This window comes from Oncorhynchus mykiss, chromosome 5 (assembly GCF_057628025.1).
Source record: "Oncorhynchus mykiss isolate SJ-2025 chromosome 5, ASM5762802v1, whole genome shotgun sequence".
Taxonomy (NCBI): domain Eukaryota; kingdom Metazoa; phylum Chordata; class Actinopteri; order Salmoniformes; family Salmonidae; genus Oncorhynchus; species Oncorhynchus mykiss.
In genome coordinates, this window is record NC_143026.1 from 29,288,059 (window position 1) to 29,307,293 (window position 19,235).

The 19,235-nt window shown below is 39.6% G+C and overlaps 2 protein-coding genes across 3 annotated transcripts; one reads left to right on the forward strand and one right to left on the reverse strand.

Moving 5' to 3' along the window:
• Window positions 1-822: 822 nt before the first annotated feature.
• LOC110523560 (pro-MCH 1) lies at window positions 823-1,444 on the reverse strand. The gene has a single exon (XM_021602359.2). The coding sequence runs from the start codon at window positions 1,375-1,377 to the stop codon at window positions 979-981; it is 399 nt and encodes a 132-aa protein (XP_021458034.2). The 5' UTR covers window positions 1,378-1,444; the 3' UTR covers window positions 823-978.
• Window positions 1,445-11,604: 10,160 nt separating this feature from the next.
• On the forward strand, window positions 11,605-16,422 carry spag8 (sperm associated antigen 8). 2 transcript variants are annotated; one of them, XR_016495973.1, is made up of 6 exons: window positions 11,605-11,869; window positions 12,173-12,332; window positions 12,581-12,626; window positions 13,646-13,774; window positions 13,950-14,012; window positions 15,421-16,422. XR_016495973.1 is itself a non-coding variant. In XM_021602360.3 (6 exons), the coding sequence occupies exons 1-6, from the start codon at window positions 11,798-11,800 to the stop codon at window positions 15,532-15,534; spliced, it is 570 nt and encodes a 189-aa protein (XP_021458035.1). In that variant the 5' UTR covers window positions 11,605-11,797; the 3' UTR covers window positions 15,535-16,422. The 2 variants fall into 2 exon arrangements, 1 of the variants encoding a protein (XP_021458035.1); XM_021602360.3 differs by having other exon boundaries at window positions 13,646-13,760.
• Window positions 16,423-19,235: the final 2,813 nt, after the last annotated feature.

Consider the following 19,235-nt stretch of genomic DNA (forward strand, 5'->3'; position numbering starts at 1 on the left):
CATGTAAGATTATAGTAGGTAACAGAATGAGACAACATGAAACTTGTAATAATGTGTTTTGAAAACCAACAAGATTAACCATAATAACATTATTCTCTCAATCAAGAGACTGGAAAAGAGTATTTCAACTTGTCACATAATCGGTGATTAAAGGCCAACTTGAGCAATCATCGCCAACCCAAGTAATTGCTTCTTGATGCAAACTCATTACCATATTCATTCTCAGCTCAACCCAGCAACTTTGGAGACATTCAGAGTCATGTACACATCCACAAGAGGGAATGATTATCAATGGTTTCACAATCAAACACTGCAATAAATACACGTTCCTTTTTTCCTCTGAAAGCTGGACAGTATCCACTCAGAACCTGGACAGTTTACATTTACATTTTTTTGTAATTTAGGGGACACTCTTAACCAGAGCAACTTACAGTATTGATTGCATACATTTTCATACTTTTTTCATACTTGTGCCCCATGGGATGTATGGTGGACAAACAGAATATGATTTCAGCTGATTATTTCTGATATCATACTGGTTATTAGCAACACCACATTATTCCCGGAATGATGCAAGTCTCTTGTGTAGTTTATAGACCTACTTCCCACTTACTTCCCATTCCAGAGTGATGTAAACGTTAAAGACCAAATAACAAAAGGCTGTTGTAAATGTAATACTGTGGGTAATTCCAGAATGCTATTATTTTAGAATAATTGGCTGTCGCAACCTTATTAAGACTGATAAAGGCCTCCCGAGTGGTGGAGGTGTTTATGGCACTGCATCGCAGTGCTACTCGAGAAAAACATACACAAGACGTCAAATGCAGTGTCCTGTCTTTTTAATTGCAGATATCAGTTCATGTAATTACATGAATACATATACTCAAAAGCGAAAGATCATATTATACAACTTAAGATGCAGAAGGGTAATCTGGCTGGCAGATTGATGATGAGACGAGACGCTCTCATTGGTCAACTCTACACCTCCCAGCAGGGTCGGTACACCCTTCCCACCATACACCTCATGGTGTCCCTCCTGACGATGGAGATACTGGGGCTTAGGTCCTGGCCAGCCTCTTGGCGGTCCAGAGTCAGGGCTCTGTCAGGCCCGGCGGCTGCAGCTCTCAGCTTGTAGAAAGGAAGTCCTCTGTTCAGGTTCATCCACAGGCCAGAGTCTGCCAGCAAGACAATCTTGGAGCTCCTGCCTCTGACTGAATCAGGGCTGTTTTCAGACACCTCTACACGCAGTAGGGAGTCGAGGGTATCTTGCTCCAAGGCGACGTCGTCCATCTTGCCGATGGGGATCGCCGTGGACGGTGTGTAGCACTCCAAGAAAAGTGCCACGGCAAAAGAGATGGAGAGGACAGAGTGTCTCATCTTGGAGAAGGAGGATCTTCGTTGAGGTTGATGTTGCAGGTTGTTGTGATTTTTTTCGAGCTCGTTCTCTTCTGACCGAGATGTTTGTCTTCCTCTTTTATACTGTTTGGACTTCCAGGATTTGAAATTTGTTTCATCACTGCTTTTCTTCTCATTGTGTTTCAGGATATTAAACAACAGTATGATGTCGTGAGACCCCTAACAGTGTTGGAGTGTTGTGTCTTGTGGAGAGTTAATTAAGCTTATTTGTAACGTGGCTGGTTTTCTAAAGTCTGTGAGGATGAAACAGTGGGATTTCATTGAATGAGAACACAAAGGAAGACGCCATTCCAAAGGCCTGCCCTTTAAAACAACTGGAGAGGATTACTCACCCATTTACTACCTTGTGGTTAAGGACTCTCAATGATACATACTCCCCTCTCATGGCCACCTTATGACAATGTAAAATAAGGGATTTCAGGTGGGATTACAGTTGAAAAGTTAACTAGTGATCATTGAAGAGCTTGGTGTGTATGTGGCACCAGGAAAACCAGCAGGGTTCTTTGAATTCGTGTTGAGAGGAAATTCACGTCGTCACTGATGTAAGGCTTTGGTGAAGATCGGAAATGTATTTTAATTCAGAGCATATCCTTTATGTCTGCTGTCTGTGCTCTCTGTAAAGCCTTATTTGTTCACTTACTGGTACCTGCATATTTGCAACCTTACCTAATTAGGAAGATCAGACAGGGAGTTAAGGGTTGAAAACCTGCTCACATACTGTAGCCCTCTTCAAACAGAATGCTGGTGTGATGATGATGGGTTCAAAGTCAGCTTGGCTAGAGATTTGCACAAAAAAGGAGATGTTGGCTGGTGAACCGTCAATTGTTTCGTTTGGTGATTTATAGAGATGACCTCAGATAAGATATTGCTACGGTCAGATGTTGTTACTGCATAATAACGTTTCAAATACGCACCACTCTCATCCAAAGAAGTATATATTTTTGGGGAGCTGTTATTATTGTTCTATAAATAGGCCTACTACAGTATATTTTGGACATTTTGTCTGTTTATTCATACTAGCATGTCTTGCTTCAAAACTTAGCTTTGTTTGACAAGGGTTGGTTTTTGCCCAATGGTCAAACCCAGCTGTAAAACTTTAAAGTGGAGGATGTCTTAGAGTACTTTTCCAAGACATTTTAAAGAAATTGATCACTTTAGATGGGAATCTGATATGTTCAGACATCGTTAGCACACATACATGTATACTGTGTGAAAATGTCACTCTAAGAAGTTCTCCCATAGTTCCCCAATTAAGAGGAGTAAACTTGAAGAAGGTGGTATCTGTGTTTTCGTCTCAGAGAAATGCTTTAATGGCCTCCTTTAATGTTATTTTCCCTTCTCCTTATCAGAGAGAAAATGGTTCTGTTGAAAGGGATCTAGAAGTTTGCATTATTGTTTTCAGCAAATTAATACTCTAGCCTCCTCTTTCTGCAGGTGAATGTTAAATGTCAAAAACGAATTGGATGTAAACAAGCCGACTGTGTTATGTCCGTCATCGGAATGAGACCAAAGCGCAGCGTGGAAAGTGTACATCTTTATTTTTAGATGAACACCAAAAAACAACAAAAGATAAACAAATGTAACATTCTGCAGGCTAACTAGTAACTGAACAAAAACAAGATCCCACAAACACAAGTGGAAAACAGGCTGCCTAAGTATGATTCCCAATCAGAGACAACGATGGACCTACCTCTGATTGGGAACCATACCCGGCCAACAAAGAAATAGAAAACTAGAATGCCCACCCAAATCACACCCTGACCTAACGAAATAGAGAAATAAACAGGCTCTCTAAGGTCAGGGCGTGACAGACTGGCTCGAACAGAAAATATGAAATTATATTGCAACTCAAATAATCAAACACGATGCTAGTAAAATCAAGCAACTAGCTAGAGACAAAATCAAAATTTCATAAGGATTTCTAGCAGGGTTTAGTATGATATACAAGAAAAAAAGCGTATCAGGATGCAGTACTATGTTTTTTAAATTCAATTAATGTCCTCTTACTCCATTTATTTAAAAAATGTTCATCACCCCCCCCAAAAAAAAATTATATTCAAGCACTTCATATTTCTTCAAAATCAAAGCAACCTTAAAATCTATATCAAACTTACACTGAACAAAAATATAAATGCAACATGTAAAGCTTTGGTCACATGTTTCATGAGCTGAAATACATTTCTCAGAAATGTTCCATATGAACAAAAAGCTTATTTCTGAGCATTTCTCCTTTGCCAAGATAATCCATCTACCTGACAGGTGTAGCATATCCAGGAGTTGATTAAACAGCATGATCATAACACAGGTGCACCTTGTGCTGGGGACAATAAAAGGCCACTCTGAAATGTGCAGTTTTGTCACATAACACAACGCCACAGATGTCTCAAGTTTTGAGGGAGCGTACAATTGGCATGCTGACTGTGGGAATGTCCACCAGACCTGTTGCCAGAGAATTCAATGTTCATTTCTCTACCATAACCTGCCTCCAATGTCGTTTTAGAGAATTTGTCAGTATGTCCATTGTGTGGGAGAGCGGTTTGCTGATGTCAACATTGTGAACAGAGGTTATGGTATGGGCAGGCATAAGCTACGGACAACGAACACTGACGTTTGGGATGCTCTGGATCGACGTGTACGACAGTGTGTTCCTGTTTCCGCCATTATCCAGCAACTTCGCACAGCTATTGAGGAGGAGTTGGACAACATTCCACAGGCCACAATCAACAGCCTGATCCACTCTATGCGAAGGAGATTCTGCACTGCATGATGGTGGTCAGACCAGATACTGACTGGTTTTCTGATCCATGCCCCCACCTTTTTTTTTTTTTTTTTTTTTTACAAATAGGTATCTGTGACCAACAGATGCATATCTGTATTCCCAGTCATGTGAAATCCATAGATTAGGGCCTAATAAATTTATTTAAATTGACTGATTTCCTTATATGAACTGTATAACTCAGTAAAGTCTATGAAATTGTTGCATGTTGCATTTATTTTTTTATTCAGTATATATTAAAAGCTAACTAAGTAAATCAAAAATCACCTGGCCACAGCAGTAGGCATGTATTTTCTTAAATTAAATGTTTTTCAATTAGGCCAACAGTTTATAATGGGTCAAACAGTCCATAGTCACATTAAGAACATTAATGTCATTCTGAAATGTGTGCATTTTCTAAAACTATGACCTTTAATAAGAAATCACATTGCTTATTTTAGTGTGGGTGATGTACTGCCAGTGTGGCCAGATGGGAAATGCCATGGACCATTTCTTATTGAAAAGCGTGTCTGTGTTCTGAATGGTCAAAGTTAGCCAATCTGTGATGACTAATTAGTCTGTCAGTTGACCATTTCTTCACCTTGTTTTTTTATATTGTCTTACAGGGCTCATGTATTTGTCGATGTAAATAACATTCTTTATTTTTAGGTGGGCGAGATTGGATAAAGTGCATTTCACAGGCCTTCTGTTCCATAAGACAACATGTAAGGACCAAATGGATGGATGCTATAGGGGGTGACTACAGCTAAGATGACTGAAACAGGATGTCATGACGATAAATCTACTTTTATTTACAAGTGGAGAAATGGCTCAAACAGACAGACATCACTGAAAGTTGTGGAAAACAGAGTAATGACACGGTGAAAAACTAACTGAAACCACATTGAACTTTTATAACCTGTAATTGAACTGATGATAAAACAGAACCTCCAAATCATATTGGTGATTCATTCATTCATGACTTTCCTTATAAACCACATGTGGAGAAGACAAACAGTCCGAACCCCACCGAGTTATTCATTCGCAGTATGGAACTGTATTGACCTCTGTATGTGTCCAGTGGTGTTGTGGATACTGTAGTTATAACAGAGTGGGGTGTTTATCTGTTGGTGGCCAGTGTGTTTCAGGCCTCTCCCTCCTCAGGTGTTTGCTTGGTGATGTGTGTGGTTATTGGAGTACAGCTGTACACCACATGTCCATGACAGACCTGACTCTATAACATAACTAGAATGCTTGTTTTATGCACTATGGATGCCATTCTGTCATAAATACTGGATAAAATAGGCAGTCAAGGCAACATGAAAGACTGCAGACTTTTTATACTCCTCAATATGTATTTTCTTAACTTTTCTCTCCTTGAAAGTCGAGTGGCAGGGTAGAGGACAGGGTACCCCTTCCATGTTTGCCCTTGGGCGAGGAGAGGGGGTAGCAGCTAGTCCAGAGCAGCATTCAAGGTGTTTGTGTTTTACAGAGAATCACATATTAACTGCAACACCACTATAGAAAAAAAGGCCCTTTGAAGTGCGAGGCCAAGATGGGCAGACCAGCTGACTACACTGACGATGCCAACCCAAACACCAGGCCTGAGTCTCGGGGGTTTGAGGGGGGCAAAAAGACCCCAGCCAAGCACCGAGGGGAGACAGTGCCTCTCACATAACGCAGAGCCCTTTTGGACACGGCAACGCACTTCTTTAAAACAACACCAAGAGGCAGGCCGCACCAAACAGGCTAAAGTGTTATTCCAGCTAGGTAAATACAGGGCACAGATCTAACAGGGACGAATGCCACATATTAACAGGCACAAATTGAATTATGTTGTTGAAATTCCATGCATTCTGCTAGCCAGTTTGAGATTGGGGTGATAGAAATCTATGTCTTTCCACTTACGGCGTGAGGACTTCTGAACCAAACTCACCATTCAGAGGCAGATCATGCAATTTCTAAAGGATGGATGACATAGTCCTCCAGTCTTCTATCCTGTGAAGAACCTAGAGAAGGTAATCTAGTGTGTCATTCATATAGACTTTGGATAACAGTCAGCTCACCAGGGTAAGGCATTGACGTGGACACTTAGGATGCGTGCCCAAGGACGCTTTCAGGCAGCAGGCACTATTGCATTGGGATTTAGAGATGAATACAAACTAATTAGGGTCTGAATGGAAGATAGAAGTTCAGATCTGATGTAAGGTCAGTTTTGCTCTATAGCTAATGGATAAGGTTAGGCTTGGATAAAAGGCAATGGATGAAAGCCGATCCTAGATCAGAGGCCACCTCCACCTAAATCACTCATTAGATACAGTGCAGAGACACCATAAAAGCTATATGGACCCAAATAGGTCTGAGTCATGAAGGGGTCGCTAAATGCAATAACAAGAGGCAAAGCCATCTTCTCATCTTTGAGCACTTAAGGATGTATAATCTCCCATACACATACACAGGTTACACATACAAAGAGATCTGCAGAGATACCAGTAGCCATGGTGATGGTCAGACAACAAGTAATCATGATGCAGAGTATAAATAGCAACACAAGCTCTCTGGGTGTTGTGTAAGAGAGAGACAAAAACATGTTTTGCGGAAAGTATTTCAGGTTTTTTTCTTAGTGAAACGAAGGAATAATTCATTATATGGACATGCTCGATAAAATCTGATCCCCTTCCAAATCACACACACCTCGGTGACCAAACTGTTAATATTGGGTTTTGGAATGTTGTTCCAAGACTCTGGACTATGAGCATTAGTAATGTTGTATTTCAAAGGGGACTTGCACATTTGCTATGAGTGTTGTGCATTGACTATTTTAAAGTGGGAAATAGGTAAGGTTTGTAATGTATGAGACCTTTTCACTCTCTTTTCCTAGGTCTTTGTTATCAAAGTGTTAATTCAACTAATTAGTTCCAATATAAGTAATGCCAAGTAGAAACTGTGTGCGATTCTTGGCAGGATGTGTTTGTTGCCAAATTGTTATTGTGCTCCCATGTGGAATGATACAAAGAAAAAATGTCTCGAGGAATTCTGATGATTTCAACCAAAAAGTCTTCATACATCACAACGCATGAATAATCTGGTTGGGAGGATCGTTTTGCGCCATATGAAAAATCTAATCTTGACGAGTCTAGCTTCAATAAAACATTGACTGGATTTCTAACCACGCTTTATACTGTGGAGGTAGAAAATTCCAGACACATAGGCTGTCTGATGGCTCATGTAAAAAAGACTTGAGTGGTTAGGCCTTTACAAGAAACTCCTCTGTTGTGTTACTCAGTAACAGGATCCCATTATGTTTGGGTTGCTGTGACAGACTACTCCATGACTTACTCTGCGATTTGTCTGTTTGTCACATGTTTTTGTTATAGGCTATTGTATATTCAATGGAGCTGCTCATCATAGAAAATAGATGAATATACTGTAGAATCACCAAGGCCATAAAACATTTTGTTATGTTACAGCTTTATTCTAAAATTAATAAAATAAATGTTTTCCTCATCAATCTACACACAATACTCCATAATGACGAAGCAGAAACCGGTTTTTATAATTTTTGCAAATTTAGTATTCAGACCCTTCGCTATGAGACTCGAAATTGTGCTCAGGTGCATCCTGTTTCCATTGATCTTTCTTAAGATGTTTCTACAACTTGATTGGAGTCCACCTGTGGTAAATGAAATTGATTGGACATGATTTGGAAAGGCACACACCTGTCTATATAAGGTCCCACAGTTGACAGTGCATGTCAGAGCAAAAGCCAAGCCATGAGGTCGAAGGAATTGTCCTTAGAGCTCCGAGACAGGATTGTGTCGAGGCACAGATCTGGGGAAGGGTACCAAAAAATGTATGCAGCATTGAAGTTCCCCAAGAACACAGTGGCCTCCATCATTCTTAAATGGAAGAAGTTTGGAAGAACCAAGACTCTTCCTACAGCTGGCCACACAGCCAAACTGAGCAATCAGGGGAGAAGGACCTTGGTCAGGGAGGTGACCACGAACCCGATGGTCACTCTGACAAAGCTCCAGATGGAAGCTACTCCTCAGTAAAAGGCAAATGAAAGCCCCCTTGGAATTTGCCAAAAGGCACCTAAAGGACTTTCAGACCATGAGAAACAAGATTCTCTGGTCTGATGAAATCAAGATTGAACTCTTTGGCCTAAATCCTGTGTCATGTCTGTAGGAAACCTGCCACCATCCCTACAGTGAAGCATGGTGGAAGGCAGCATCATGGTGTGGCAATGATTTTCAGTGGCTGGGACTGGGAGACTAGTCAGGATAGAGGGAAAGATGAATGGAGCAAAGTACTGAGAGATTCTTGATGAAAACCTGCTTCAGAGCGCTCAGCACCTCAGACTGGGAAGGTTCACCTTCCAACAGGACAACGACCCTAAGCACACAAATACAGGTGTGCCAAGTTTGTAGCATACCCAAGAAGACTTGAGGCTGTAATTGCTGCCAAAGGTGCTTCAACAAAGTACTGAGTAAAGGGTCTGAATACTTATGTAAATGTGATATTTCTGTTTTTTATTTAGAATATATTTGCAAAAATTTCTAAAAACAATTTCATCCATTTTAGAATAAGGCTGTAACATAACAACATTTTGAAAATGTCAAGGGTTCTGAATACTTTCCAAATGCACTGTACATGTAAACAGCCATTCACTCAAGAGATATTTATAATTTCACTGAAATCCCTCATGCAGGAATTTGAAAGATCTAGTCATTTTGGGGATGATTGTGCTGTAAAGTTTCACGTTTAGGACGTATTAAAAGTGTGCAGGCACATATTTCTTTTAACAATGTACGTAATTGTTTTGCCTTGCACCCGAACTGAGTAAAGCTGGTGTGGAGCTTACAGTTTTTCTCAATTGCGTACAAGCAATTTTCGGATCTGTGTTGAAACGTAAAGTATGCTCAAGTCCATTTCAGCACTAGCTAGCGATCTTGCTAACCTTGTCTAGCTAGCTCATGTTATGTTGTTGCATTTTTTTTTACTACTACACCATCTTAAAAAGATTAGCCAGCTGGCTTTATAGCTGGTTCTGGAGTTGGATTTGTCATAAGCATTCATTTAGGTAAAACTTCGCCACATATGGAAACCACTGGACTATCTTTGACTTCGTCAACTATTGTTATCTGCCAGAAGAAAAGGTTTGAAAGAATAAGATGAAGCTCCGGTAATATGTATAACTATTGAAATGCGAAATTCTAATAGACACGGTACAACCCTTGGTAGGTAAGCTGCTGGCAGGCTTTGGCTGCGGTACAGAAAAGCCAAATCAGGAAGTGCTCAAGGTTCTCACATGGGAAGTGAAATGATAGGCTACAATGATTTGCCTCAAGATCATGCACGCCGCAGATGACATGTATATTTGGAGCGTGTGACGAGGCAAAACTCTAGTGGTCAAAACCATTCATCTTGGGGCGACGGGTGGGAGCGGATTTGCAAAATGTTATCATATCACACAATTATACCATTTTATAAAGTGGTCAGATATATGTATTTTTAATACAGACTAGCTCAAAAATAAGTGAAAACTGACAAATTATTATGGATTAAGATAATTTTATGTTAAAAATAGTGGAGGTTAAAAAAACATACGTTTCCAGACCCTATTCTAATTTGCTTCATGGCTCAGGCGGCCAAGCAGACACAAGGATGTTTGGCTCATCTCAGTTGCAAAGAGGATTGATTTTGTAGCTGTTTCTGATTCATTAACAATGCCATGCTGGTTGGTGGGTGGTAACTTTCAATTAAAACCAAGCCCTGAAATTAAATTTAGGTTGAAAATAATTTGTGTGTCATATCGTAGGAAAAGATACCGCATTCACATGGATATGTTACTTCAAGCCCAAATATATCATACATTGAGTAAAATAACGACTTATTGCCTTAAATCGTTGTGCAACATCATGGGTATGCTTTGGCCATCGTCTTTCAGCTAGATTTGCGTTTAAATAAAATATCATCATTCAATACAAAATTCACTGTTAAGTGTTTAGTTCACAGAATATTAACACATTGTTTTCATCACAACATACATATGTGCAATTGTGTTCATTGTTTCGGCAAGCAGTAAATACTACTGCACCAAATTATCATACCATGTACAATATACGGAAAGATCTAGTCAATGGGGACCGTCTAATTGTGATGATTTTTTACAATATTGCGGACATGCAGAGATGCAGAGAATGAAGTTGAGTTCTAAGTCATTTTGGGTTACTCCTAAGTCATCATCTTCAACATTGTGGCCTTCCATTATAGAGCTTTGCTTTGATGTTAATTGAGGCGTATCAGTTGTTTTCCTCCATTGTATTCTATTGTGGATAGTGCTTCTGTGTACCAATGGAAAGTCTACAAAACAATAAGCAAACCAGCCTTTGGAATTGGATTGTGATGATACCATGAATGAATCCTGCACACACTATGCTTTTTTAAATATTTTTTTAGTCAGGAAAAATATTTGATTTGATGTGTATGAAATTAATTCATAGGGGAGATGTCTTGGAGAAAAAAAGATTGCTAAATTGTCAAGATTTAGACAGACACAGGGCAGTGTTTCTCCAAACACAATGCCTCCAAACACAATAACATCTTCTTTATTCACTGTAATGTACCTCAAGGGGGCCATTTCTTCTCTTGGAACCAAAACAATGCATTTCACATACCTGCATTTCATGCCATACCTTCCATCCTCTACATACCCCTTTCATTTGTCTTTCCTCTCACAAGAGACACCTCAGTCTGTATTGTTACACACACACACACACACACACACACACACACACACACACACACACACACACACACACACCCTCCCATCCCTTTCCCCATCCCAAGGGTCTCGGGAGAAAACTTGTCATGACTGGCTGCTTTGTGCACAACCACATCTGACTATATGCCGTGTAGCTGCACAGTGCAAATACTGAAACCAGGATTTTGAAATTGGGGTGTGGACACAAATACACATTGAGTGATGTGAATGTTAGCTACATAAAATATAGTGCTTTATGCGCCAAATTATATTAAAACTTTACACCATGGATTTAATATCAAAATTATATTATAGAATGTTGTGTGTGCTGAAATTACACGTCATGTGTGCAATACCGCGTTGGTAATAAGGCATTATTTGTTCGACCGATTGGGAAAACGTCTGTGTGATCATTTGAAATAAGAGAAGGATCAAAAATGTTTACAAATATATTTGATACAGATGTTATTATTAACATCATGGCATACATATCGGTGAATGCTGTGACATATGAAATACGAGTGATGTGTGATCAATGTGTAATCAATGTGTAATAACTACGTAAAAAAAGAATGAGCGTGTTAAATTATTATGTGATTTGCAGTCATATTCCGGCCCTGATTGGTCAACAAGCTTATCTGACCCGCAAAGACCCAAAATTATCTCTATGCTTATTTTCGAATGACGTCACGATGTCGTTTGTTTACAGTTGTTAGGGTTACACTTCCACAACAGAATAATAAATAGTGGTAGCTACGTTTAGCTAGAAGCAAGCTAGCTAGCTACATCAACTATCTTGGTTTCACAAGATAAATGAGCGATTTCACACTACTAACTAAGTGCATTGTAATGAAAATATAATGACTGCATTGGACACTTCTGTTGAACAAAAATCTATTGGAAAATGTTTGCTGTATAACTGGGTAGAGGAGGTGAGTTTTTTTTCTTGGCAAAAGTTGTCTCAATATGAAAGCTGGTAGTGGTGTGTGTGTGTGTGCGTGCGTGTGTGAGAGCGAGAGATGTAAGTTAGCGGTAGGCCTACATGTATAGCTAAATTCAGGTATATGAGGGCTCGCATGTTCTCCCTCCTGTTTTCTCAGTTAGCTATGAGTGCCATCATTAATAGGTCATTAGTACAAGTCACTCCTTTAACTCATTAAAAATTATTGAAAACAACAATATGTTGTCACACATGGCACAGCTTTTTATTAGTCTTTGGAATTACATTCATTCAGCGGGCCACTGCCGTCCTTGACAATGAGAGGCCCAGAGCGCACATCCACAAAAATGGACATAAAGGGATTCTCACCATGGATCTGTCATCCAAAGTTCAAGGTGTCACCACAGTGAATGCTGCTTTCACCCCTCCCAGGGGTCATGGGGTGAGACAAAGAGGTAGGTACAGAATGAGAACATTGAACACCAATAAACATACCTACATCCAGCTGACCTTGAATAGATTTTTTCTGGAATGAGTTTTAGATTCAGTGGATGCCACGCAACATTCAAACATACTGTAACCTTACTACTGTGCAAACTGTTCATAAGCATACTGTTATGCTGTCTCACTGTCTGACTTGATTAAAATTCACTCAAGCATTTTAGAGTTCGGTATGTGTTTTGCCCATGTTTTATTTGTTAAGGCCTCAGAGGAGAACTTTTGGAAAATGATCTGCTCAAGAAAATAAGGTAGGCCTAATTGACCAAAGTTTCATTTCATAACAGTTATCATAATGTGAACAACACATTCAAACTTGAAATATATATATATATAATAATATATTACTCGAGACGTGACACAACACTGTTCAATCAATGCCTTGAGCGGAACTGGTAGGAGGAAAGTGATGTAATTTACAAGTCTTGGTTAGTTTTACAGTTCTATGAACACTTTGTGCTTTTTGATTTGACTTCATTATCTGATTTAACATTTATGTGCAGTGTAATGTGGTTCATAGAATGTGTCCACAACAATGTGGTTAACATCCCCCAACAAGCGATTTTAACAAAGGGAGGTATGACGGTTAAAACGGGTTGTTGGAGGGGCGAGAGTCTCAACTCATATTCACTGACTTATGCCATGCAAAACCGCACAGTCACAAAACTGAGCTAGATTTTTACTGAATGCTCAAAGTTAAATGTAAAGAACATTAACAAGGCTCTAACTAGTTTATTATGACAAAAATAACATCAATTTAAATAAGTAGCATTAGTCATAGAACCTTTAATAGTGGTTTGGAGAGTGTTGCTTTGTTTTTCCATGGCAATAGTCTGCTGCAGGGAAACAGTAAGAGTAAATGTCAACAGATCAACACTTCTTGGAAGCTGCTCAACGTGAGAATTAAATTTGGATCTGTGGAAACCAGTTATGAAGAGATAGGACAGGGAGTTTACACCACACATCAGTATGTTATGACAACCTGTATGAATAATGTAGAATAACAGTGGAACAATGTTATTTTGATTCATATGATAATGAATGTATTATTATGCATATTCATACACTAATCATGTAAGCCTAAGAATAACTAGCCTTTATCACTGCATAGACCTTACACACAGCAATGCAGCTACTGATAGATTTAAAAATAGTAATCTAAAGTTCAGCAATGTGAACATGTGAGAAAACAATGTCAGAGTAGCAGAGGCAGATAAGGCTATTGCTGTAGGTTCTCATGCTGATATGGCCTTCCTCCTCTATCCCACAGTGAGCAGACACATGCAGAATTTAATCCTGAGCCTCCCAAAACAGAATTCTGCTCCACTACCAAAGAGGACTACAAAGTTGAAGGCTTTCTGCCTTCCCTGCCTTCACCACTAAAGGTCTTCTAAATCAAGTATATTCTATGAACATGATTACAAAATTCCGCTCTGTGTGAGACACCTTGTTTCGGGACTAGCTACCTTTTATAATTTTCCTGGCTTTCAAATATAAAAATGACGTCATTATTATTCAACTCATACTTGAACAGAATGTTCATTTCTAATGCATTCTTGGTTTGCTGTGATTAGGTGCATGACTACAAAAGCGATCAGGCAATTACCTTTTGGAGTGAGAATCATCATCAGATACAGGTTGGTCAGATTATTACATTACTCCTCCATTTGCATAACCCTCTCTACATTATCATAAATGGAGAGAGCACCATGTTTTCACTATTACTGGATGGCTGCTTAACATTATAGTCAACACTAGACAAAATGCCGTTGTTACATTTTATCATCTTTATTATTTTCAATTTTTAAGTCAACTTTTGTGTGGTGTGTCATTTACTCTGCTATAGTACAGTGACTGTGGCGTTAGTGGTCTGTCTGTGTTTGTGAAGCATTTGTTGCTTGGCTATTCCACTTACAAAATTGAATACAATAAATGGCTGGAAGAGACCTCCCACATACCCACAACACAGTAAAACATTACATGAGTGTGTAAAGAAAGCAATTCTTTTCAGAAGCATTTTATTTACCCTATCAAGGTTAGAGGACCATAGCCTTATATTCTTAAGTATTCTATGGTTTGTACTGTTTGGGACTCACTCCTAACATTATATTATATAATGATATAGTATTTATATTAATATAGTATTCATATTATATAGTATTTAATCTCTACTGCACAATCTGGTTTTTATTCTCTCAATTAAACCATCATTATTGTTGGACATCTGGCCCTTGAGTTTTAGTATTTGATGGCTGTTGATATGTAAGATATTAACAAATGAAAATTATTTAGCATATGTTTGTAATTTTGGTGTCATATTTGATGGCTATTTACAAGCCTCCATTTTGAATGTGGTCTCAAAGAGCCCTTCAATAAGACATCTTATTAAATTCTGCCAATAGACTTTAAAGAGCACAGCTGGTACAGGATACTGTCGATTTCCCTCCCAGGTGGCGCAGTGGTTAAGGGCTCTGTACTGCAGCGCCGGCTGCGCCAGCTGCGCCACCAGAGACTCTGGGTTCGCGCCCAGGCTCTGTCGTATCCCTGTCGCGGCCTACGCACAATTGGCCTAGCGTCGTCCGGGTTAGGGAGGAAATCCTTGTCTCATCAAGCACCAGCGACTCCTGTGGCGGGCCGGGCGCAGTGCGCGCAAACCAAGGTTGTCCAGGTGCACGGTGTTTCCCCCGACACATTGGTGCGGCTGGCTTCTGGGTTGGATGGCGCTGTGTTAAGAAGCAGTGCTTGGTTGGGTTGTGTATCGGAGGACGCATGACTTCGTCTCTCCCGAGCCCGTACGGGAGTTGTAGCGATGAGACAAGATAGTAGCTACTAAACAATTGGATACCACGAAATTGGGGAGAAAAAGGGGTACAATTTAAGAAAGAAATGACACAGCTCATCCACTTTTTAACTCAGTTAATTTAAGCCTTAAATGAGCAGCTACTGTAATAATAGCATACCTGGCACACTGTAGTCTGATAATAGTCTACACAAAAACCTTTTTAAACAACAGCAAGTAACATGTACCATGTTCTGCCGTCTCAGGGTGTGACAGCGGTGAGAACCAGGGATACCCCATTCAAGAAGAATGCCACCTTCAGCACACCTATCAGTGAACACATGGATGACAAGCCTATTCTGTACACACCGGAGAATTAAGCTGTTACTCATTGGACACAGTGGTATTAAATTATTGTTCCATAATATTGTGTATGAATATTGCTCTGTTTATCATTTCAATTAACTAGTCTCTGCACTGTATATGAATTGCAAAAGTACTGCACAAATGATTTAACACAAGCAGACAGATGAATGGTTTTGAATTGTAACTTTATCTCAGGGTCCTTGTCTCCTTGCAGAATTACAGTTGTTGTTTTTTTTATTCATACCAGAGCTTTGTATTAAGAATATTCTCTCTGTTTGTTCATGCTTTTATTTTTGTTTGTAGGTTATTTTCTCCTATGGTCTTTTTCTCAAACCTTTGCAACTTGTAATTACCACAAATGAGCAGTGCTGAACAACAGAAAGCCACATGTTCCACTTTCCTCTGTGCTGGGCAAAAATGGATCTGGCTATTGTCCTTGGACAAATGGCAAGAAAACCATTTGTTTTTTGAGATGAGGAAAGTGTTTTTCCAACGTTAAAAAGAGAGGCACACAGAACCCTCCGCCTTACAGATGTCAGAAATATTGATGTTCATATTGATGTTCATGCAGCCTCCTCACTTTAGAGAGCATGGCTCTGATTCAGATTCGTGTTCTGTCAATCAAGAGACATATCTACATTGTGTCCCTCTCTCCTCTTGCTTTCAGCAGAGATTATGAGGAGGTAGCTATGGCAACAAGTAATTTTAGACTACATTTATGCAAATTATCCCCCAAAACATTTCCTTACCTCATGGGATTAGAGGGGGAAACAATTGATGTCTGAAACAGATGACATTTAGCTACTTCCAGCCAAGTGAAATATATTGCATATAATTGTTTTAATTCAAATTAACTGTGAAAAAGTAAATATTTCCTTGAATAAATTTGGCTACTAATTTTCTTCCATGATTCAATTAAATTAATAATGTATGTTTTGATCTATACATAACTGTGTATTTATTTAAGTTTATAAAACATGTATTACAATACTTCATTCTCTGTATTTCCCTGTGAAGGGAGCACTGCTCTGAGTTATTCAAATGAATGTAGTGCTTTTGTCAGAGGAGACAAATGTTGAACCATCTTATGAACTATGTGCTTGTGATACAGTAGGCCTACATACCTGCAGTAGAAATTCCTTCAATGCATTCCCCCGTCAAAAGTTCCCTTCTTGGTTGTTGTTGTCTCTCCTCCCAAATTGTATCAAAAATGCTAATGGCGTTCTTCACCCTCCCTTCAACTCTCTTCAAAAGATAAAACCAGGAGCCTTTGATGACTCAACAATTACTCAAATTCATCCTTCATTCTTCTACTGAATTCTACAGTATCATTTCATTTAATTTAAACATCTGTATGCACACACATGTACAGATTTGGATACTGTACACTCCCTGAAGGGGAGACAAAAGTGATGAGAGACTTATGTGACACTTACAGTGGGGCAAAAAAGTATTTAGTCAGCCATCAATTGTGCACGTTCTCCCACTTAAAAAGATGAGAGAGGCCTGTAATTTCATCATAGGTACACTTCAACTATGACAGACAAAATGAGGGAAAAAAAATCCAGAAAATCACATTGTAGGATTTTTAATGAATTTATTTGCAAATTATGGTGGAAAATAAGTATTTGGTCACCTACAAACAAGCAAGATTTCTGTCTCTCACAGACCTGTAACTTCTTCTTTAAGAGGCTCCTCTGTCCTCCACTCATTACCTGTATTAATGGCACCTGTTTGAACTTGTTATCAGTATAAAAGACACCTGTCCACAACCTCAAACAGTCACACTACAAAGTCCACTATGGCCAAGACCAAAGAGCTGTCAAAGGACACCAGAAACAAAATTGTAGACCTGCACCAGTCTGGGAAGACTGAATCTGCAATAGGTAAGCAGCTTGGTTTGAAGAAATCAACTGTGGGAGCAATTATTATGAAATGGAAGACATAAAAGACCACTGATAATCTCCCTCGATCTGGGGCTCCACGCAAGATCTCACCCCATGAGGTCAAAATGATCACAAGACCGGTCATCAAAAATCCCAGAACCACACGGGGGGACCTAGTGAATGACCTGCAGAGAGCTGGGACCAAAGTAACAAAGCCTACCATCAGTAACACACTACGCCGCCAGGGACTCCTGCAGTGCCAGACGTGTCCCCCTGCTTAAGCCAGTACATGTCCAGGCCCGTCTGAAGTTTGCTAGAGAGCATTTGGATGATCCAGAAGAAGATTGGGAGAATGTCATATGGTCAGATGAAACCAAAATATAACTTTTTGGTAAAAACTCAACTCGTCGTGTTTGGAGGACAAAGAATGCTGAGTTGCATCCAAAGAACACCAAACCTACTGTGAAGCATGGGGGTGGAAACATCATGCTTTGGGGCTGTTTTTCTGCAAAGGGACCAGGACGACTGATCCGTGTAAAGGAAAGAATGAATGGGGCCATGTATCGTGAGATTTTGAGTGAAAACCTCCTTCCATCAGCAAGGGCATTGAAGATGAAATGTGGCTGGGTCTTTCAGCATGACAATGATCCCAAACACACCGCCCGGGCAATGATTTCAAGGTCCTGGATTGGCCTAGCCAGTCTCCAGATCTCAACCTCATAGAAAATCTTTGGAGGGAGTTGAAAGTCTGTGTTGCCCAGCAACAGCCCCAAAACATCACTGCTCTAGAGGAGATCTGCATGGAGGAATGGGCCAAAATACCAGCAACAGTGTGTGAAAACCTTGTGAAGACTTACAGAAAACATTTGACCTCTGTCATTGCCAACAAAGGGTATATAACAAAGTATTGAGCTAAACTTTTGTTATTGACCAAATACATATTTTCCACCATAATTTGCAAATAAATTCATAATCACAATGTGATTTTCTGGATTTTTTTCTCCTAATTTTGTATGTCATAGTTGAAGTGTACCTATGATGAAAATTACAGGCCTCTCTCATCATTTTAAGTGGGAGAACTTGCACAATTGGTGGCTGACTAAATACTTTTTTGCCCCATTGTACTTGGTTGATAAGGGCCCGATTCAGATTTAGGAAATGTATGCTACAAACAGAAATTGGCATATCACATTATTGACAGAATCCCCTGGCGCTTGTGGGGGTCGTAGTGCAGGCTCCAGGTTTAACTCAATATGGTCTGCATTCCATAATGATTCAAATAGGTTACATGTGACAAATTATAGCACAACTTGTAATATTCTAGCCTAACATGATCCACTATTGCTAGCGATCCCCAGAAACAACCACAGGAACGTGACAGAAAGTAATGTAAACTAACGATGAAATGGAATGATGCAAAATGGAATGAAACTAACACTAACATGACAGTTCTACATTTATGGTGGTATAACTGACGAGGGCTACCGGTAGTGGCTATTATTTAACATGATATAAACTGAAGAAAAAAAAATACAGTGAAAAGTCCAGGCATATAATTAAAGCATTCTTGAAATCATAAATCAACTCCGTGGGTTTGGCGCTATAGGGTCATTTGCGCATGGCTACAGGGTGGCAGGTAGCCTAGTGGTTAGAGCGTTGGGCCAGTAACCGAAAGGTTGCTAGATAAAATCCCCGAGCTGGCAAGGTAAACATCTTTCGTTCTGCTCCTGAACAAGGCAGTTAACCCACTGTTCCTAGGTCGTCATTGTAAATAAGAATTTGCTCTTAACTGACTTGCCTAGTTAAATAAAGGTTAAATAAATAAGCAT

Coding starts and splice junctions, on each gene's coding strand:
- LOC110523560 (XM_021602359.2), bottom strand. CDS start 1,377: ATGAGACACTCTGTCCTCTCCATCTCTTTTGCCGTGGCACTTTTCTTG.
- spag8 (XM_021602360.3), top strand. CDS start 11,798: ATGACTGCATTGGACACTTCTGTTGAACAAAAATCTATTGGAAAATGT. Junction 12,333..12,580: donor TCATGGGGTGAGACAAAGAG/GTAGGTACAGAA, acceptor TTATTTGTTAAG/GCCTCAGAGGAGAACTTTTG. Junction 12,627..13,645: donor GATCTGCTCAAGAAAATAAG/GTAGGCCTAATT, acceptor TCTATCCCACAG/TGAGCAGACACATGCAGAAT.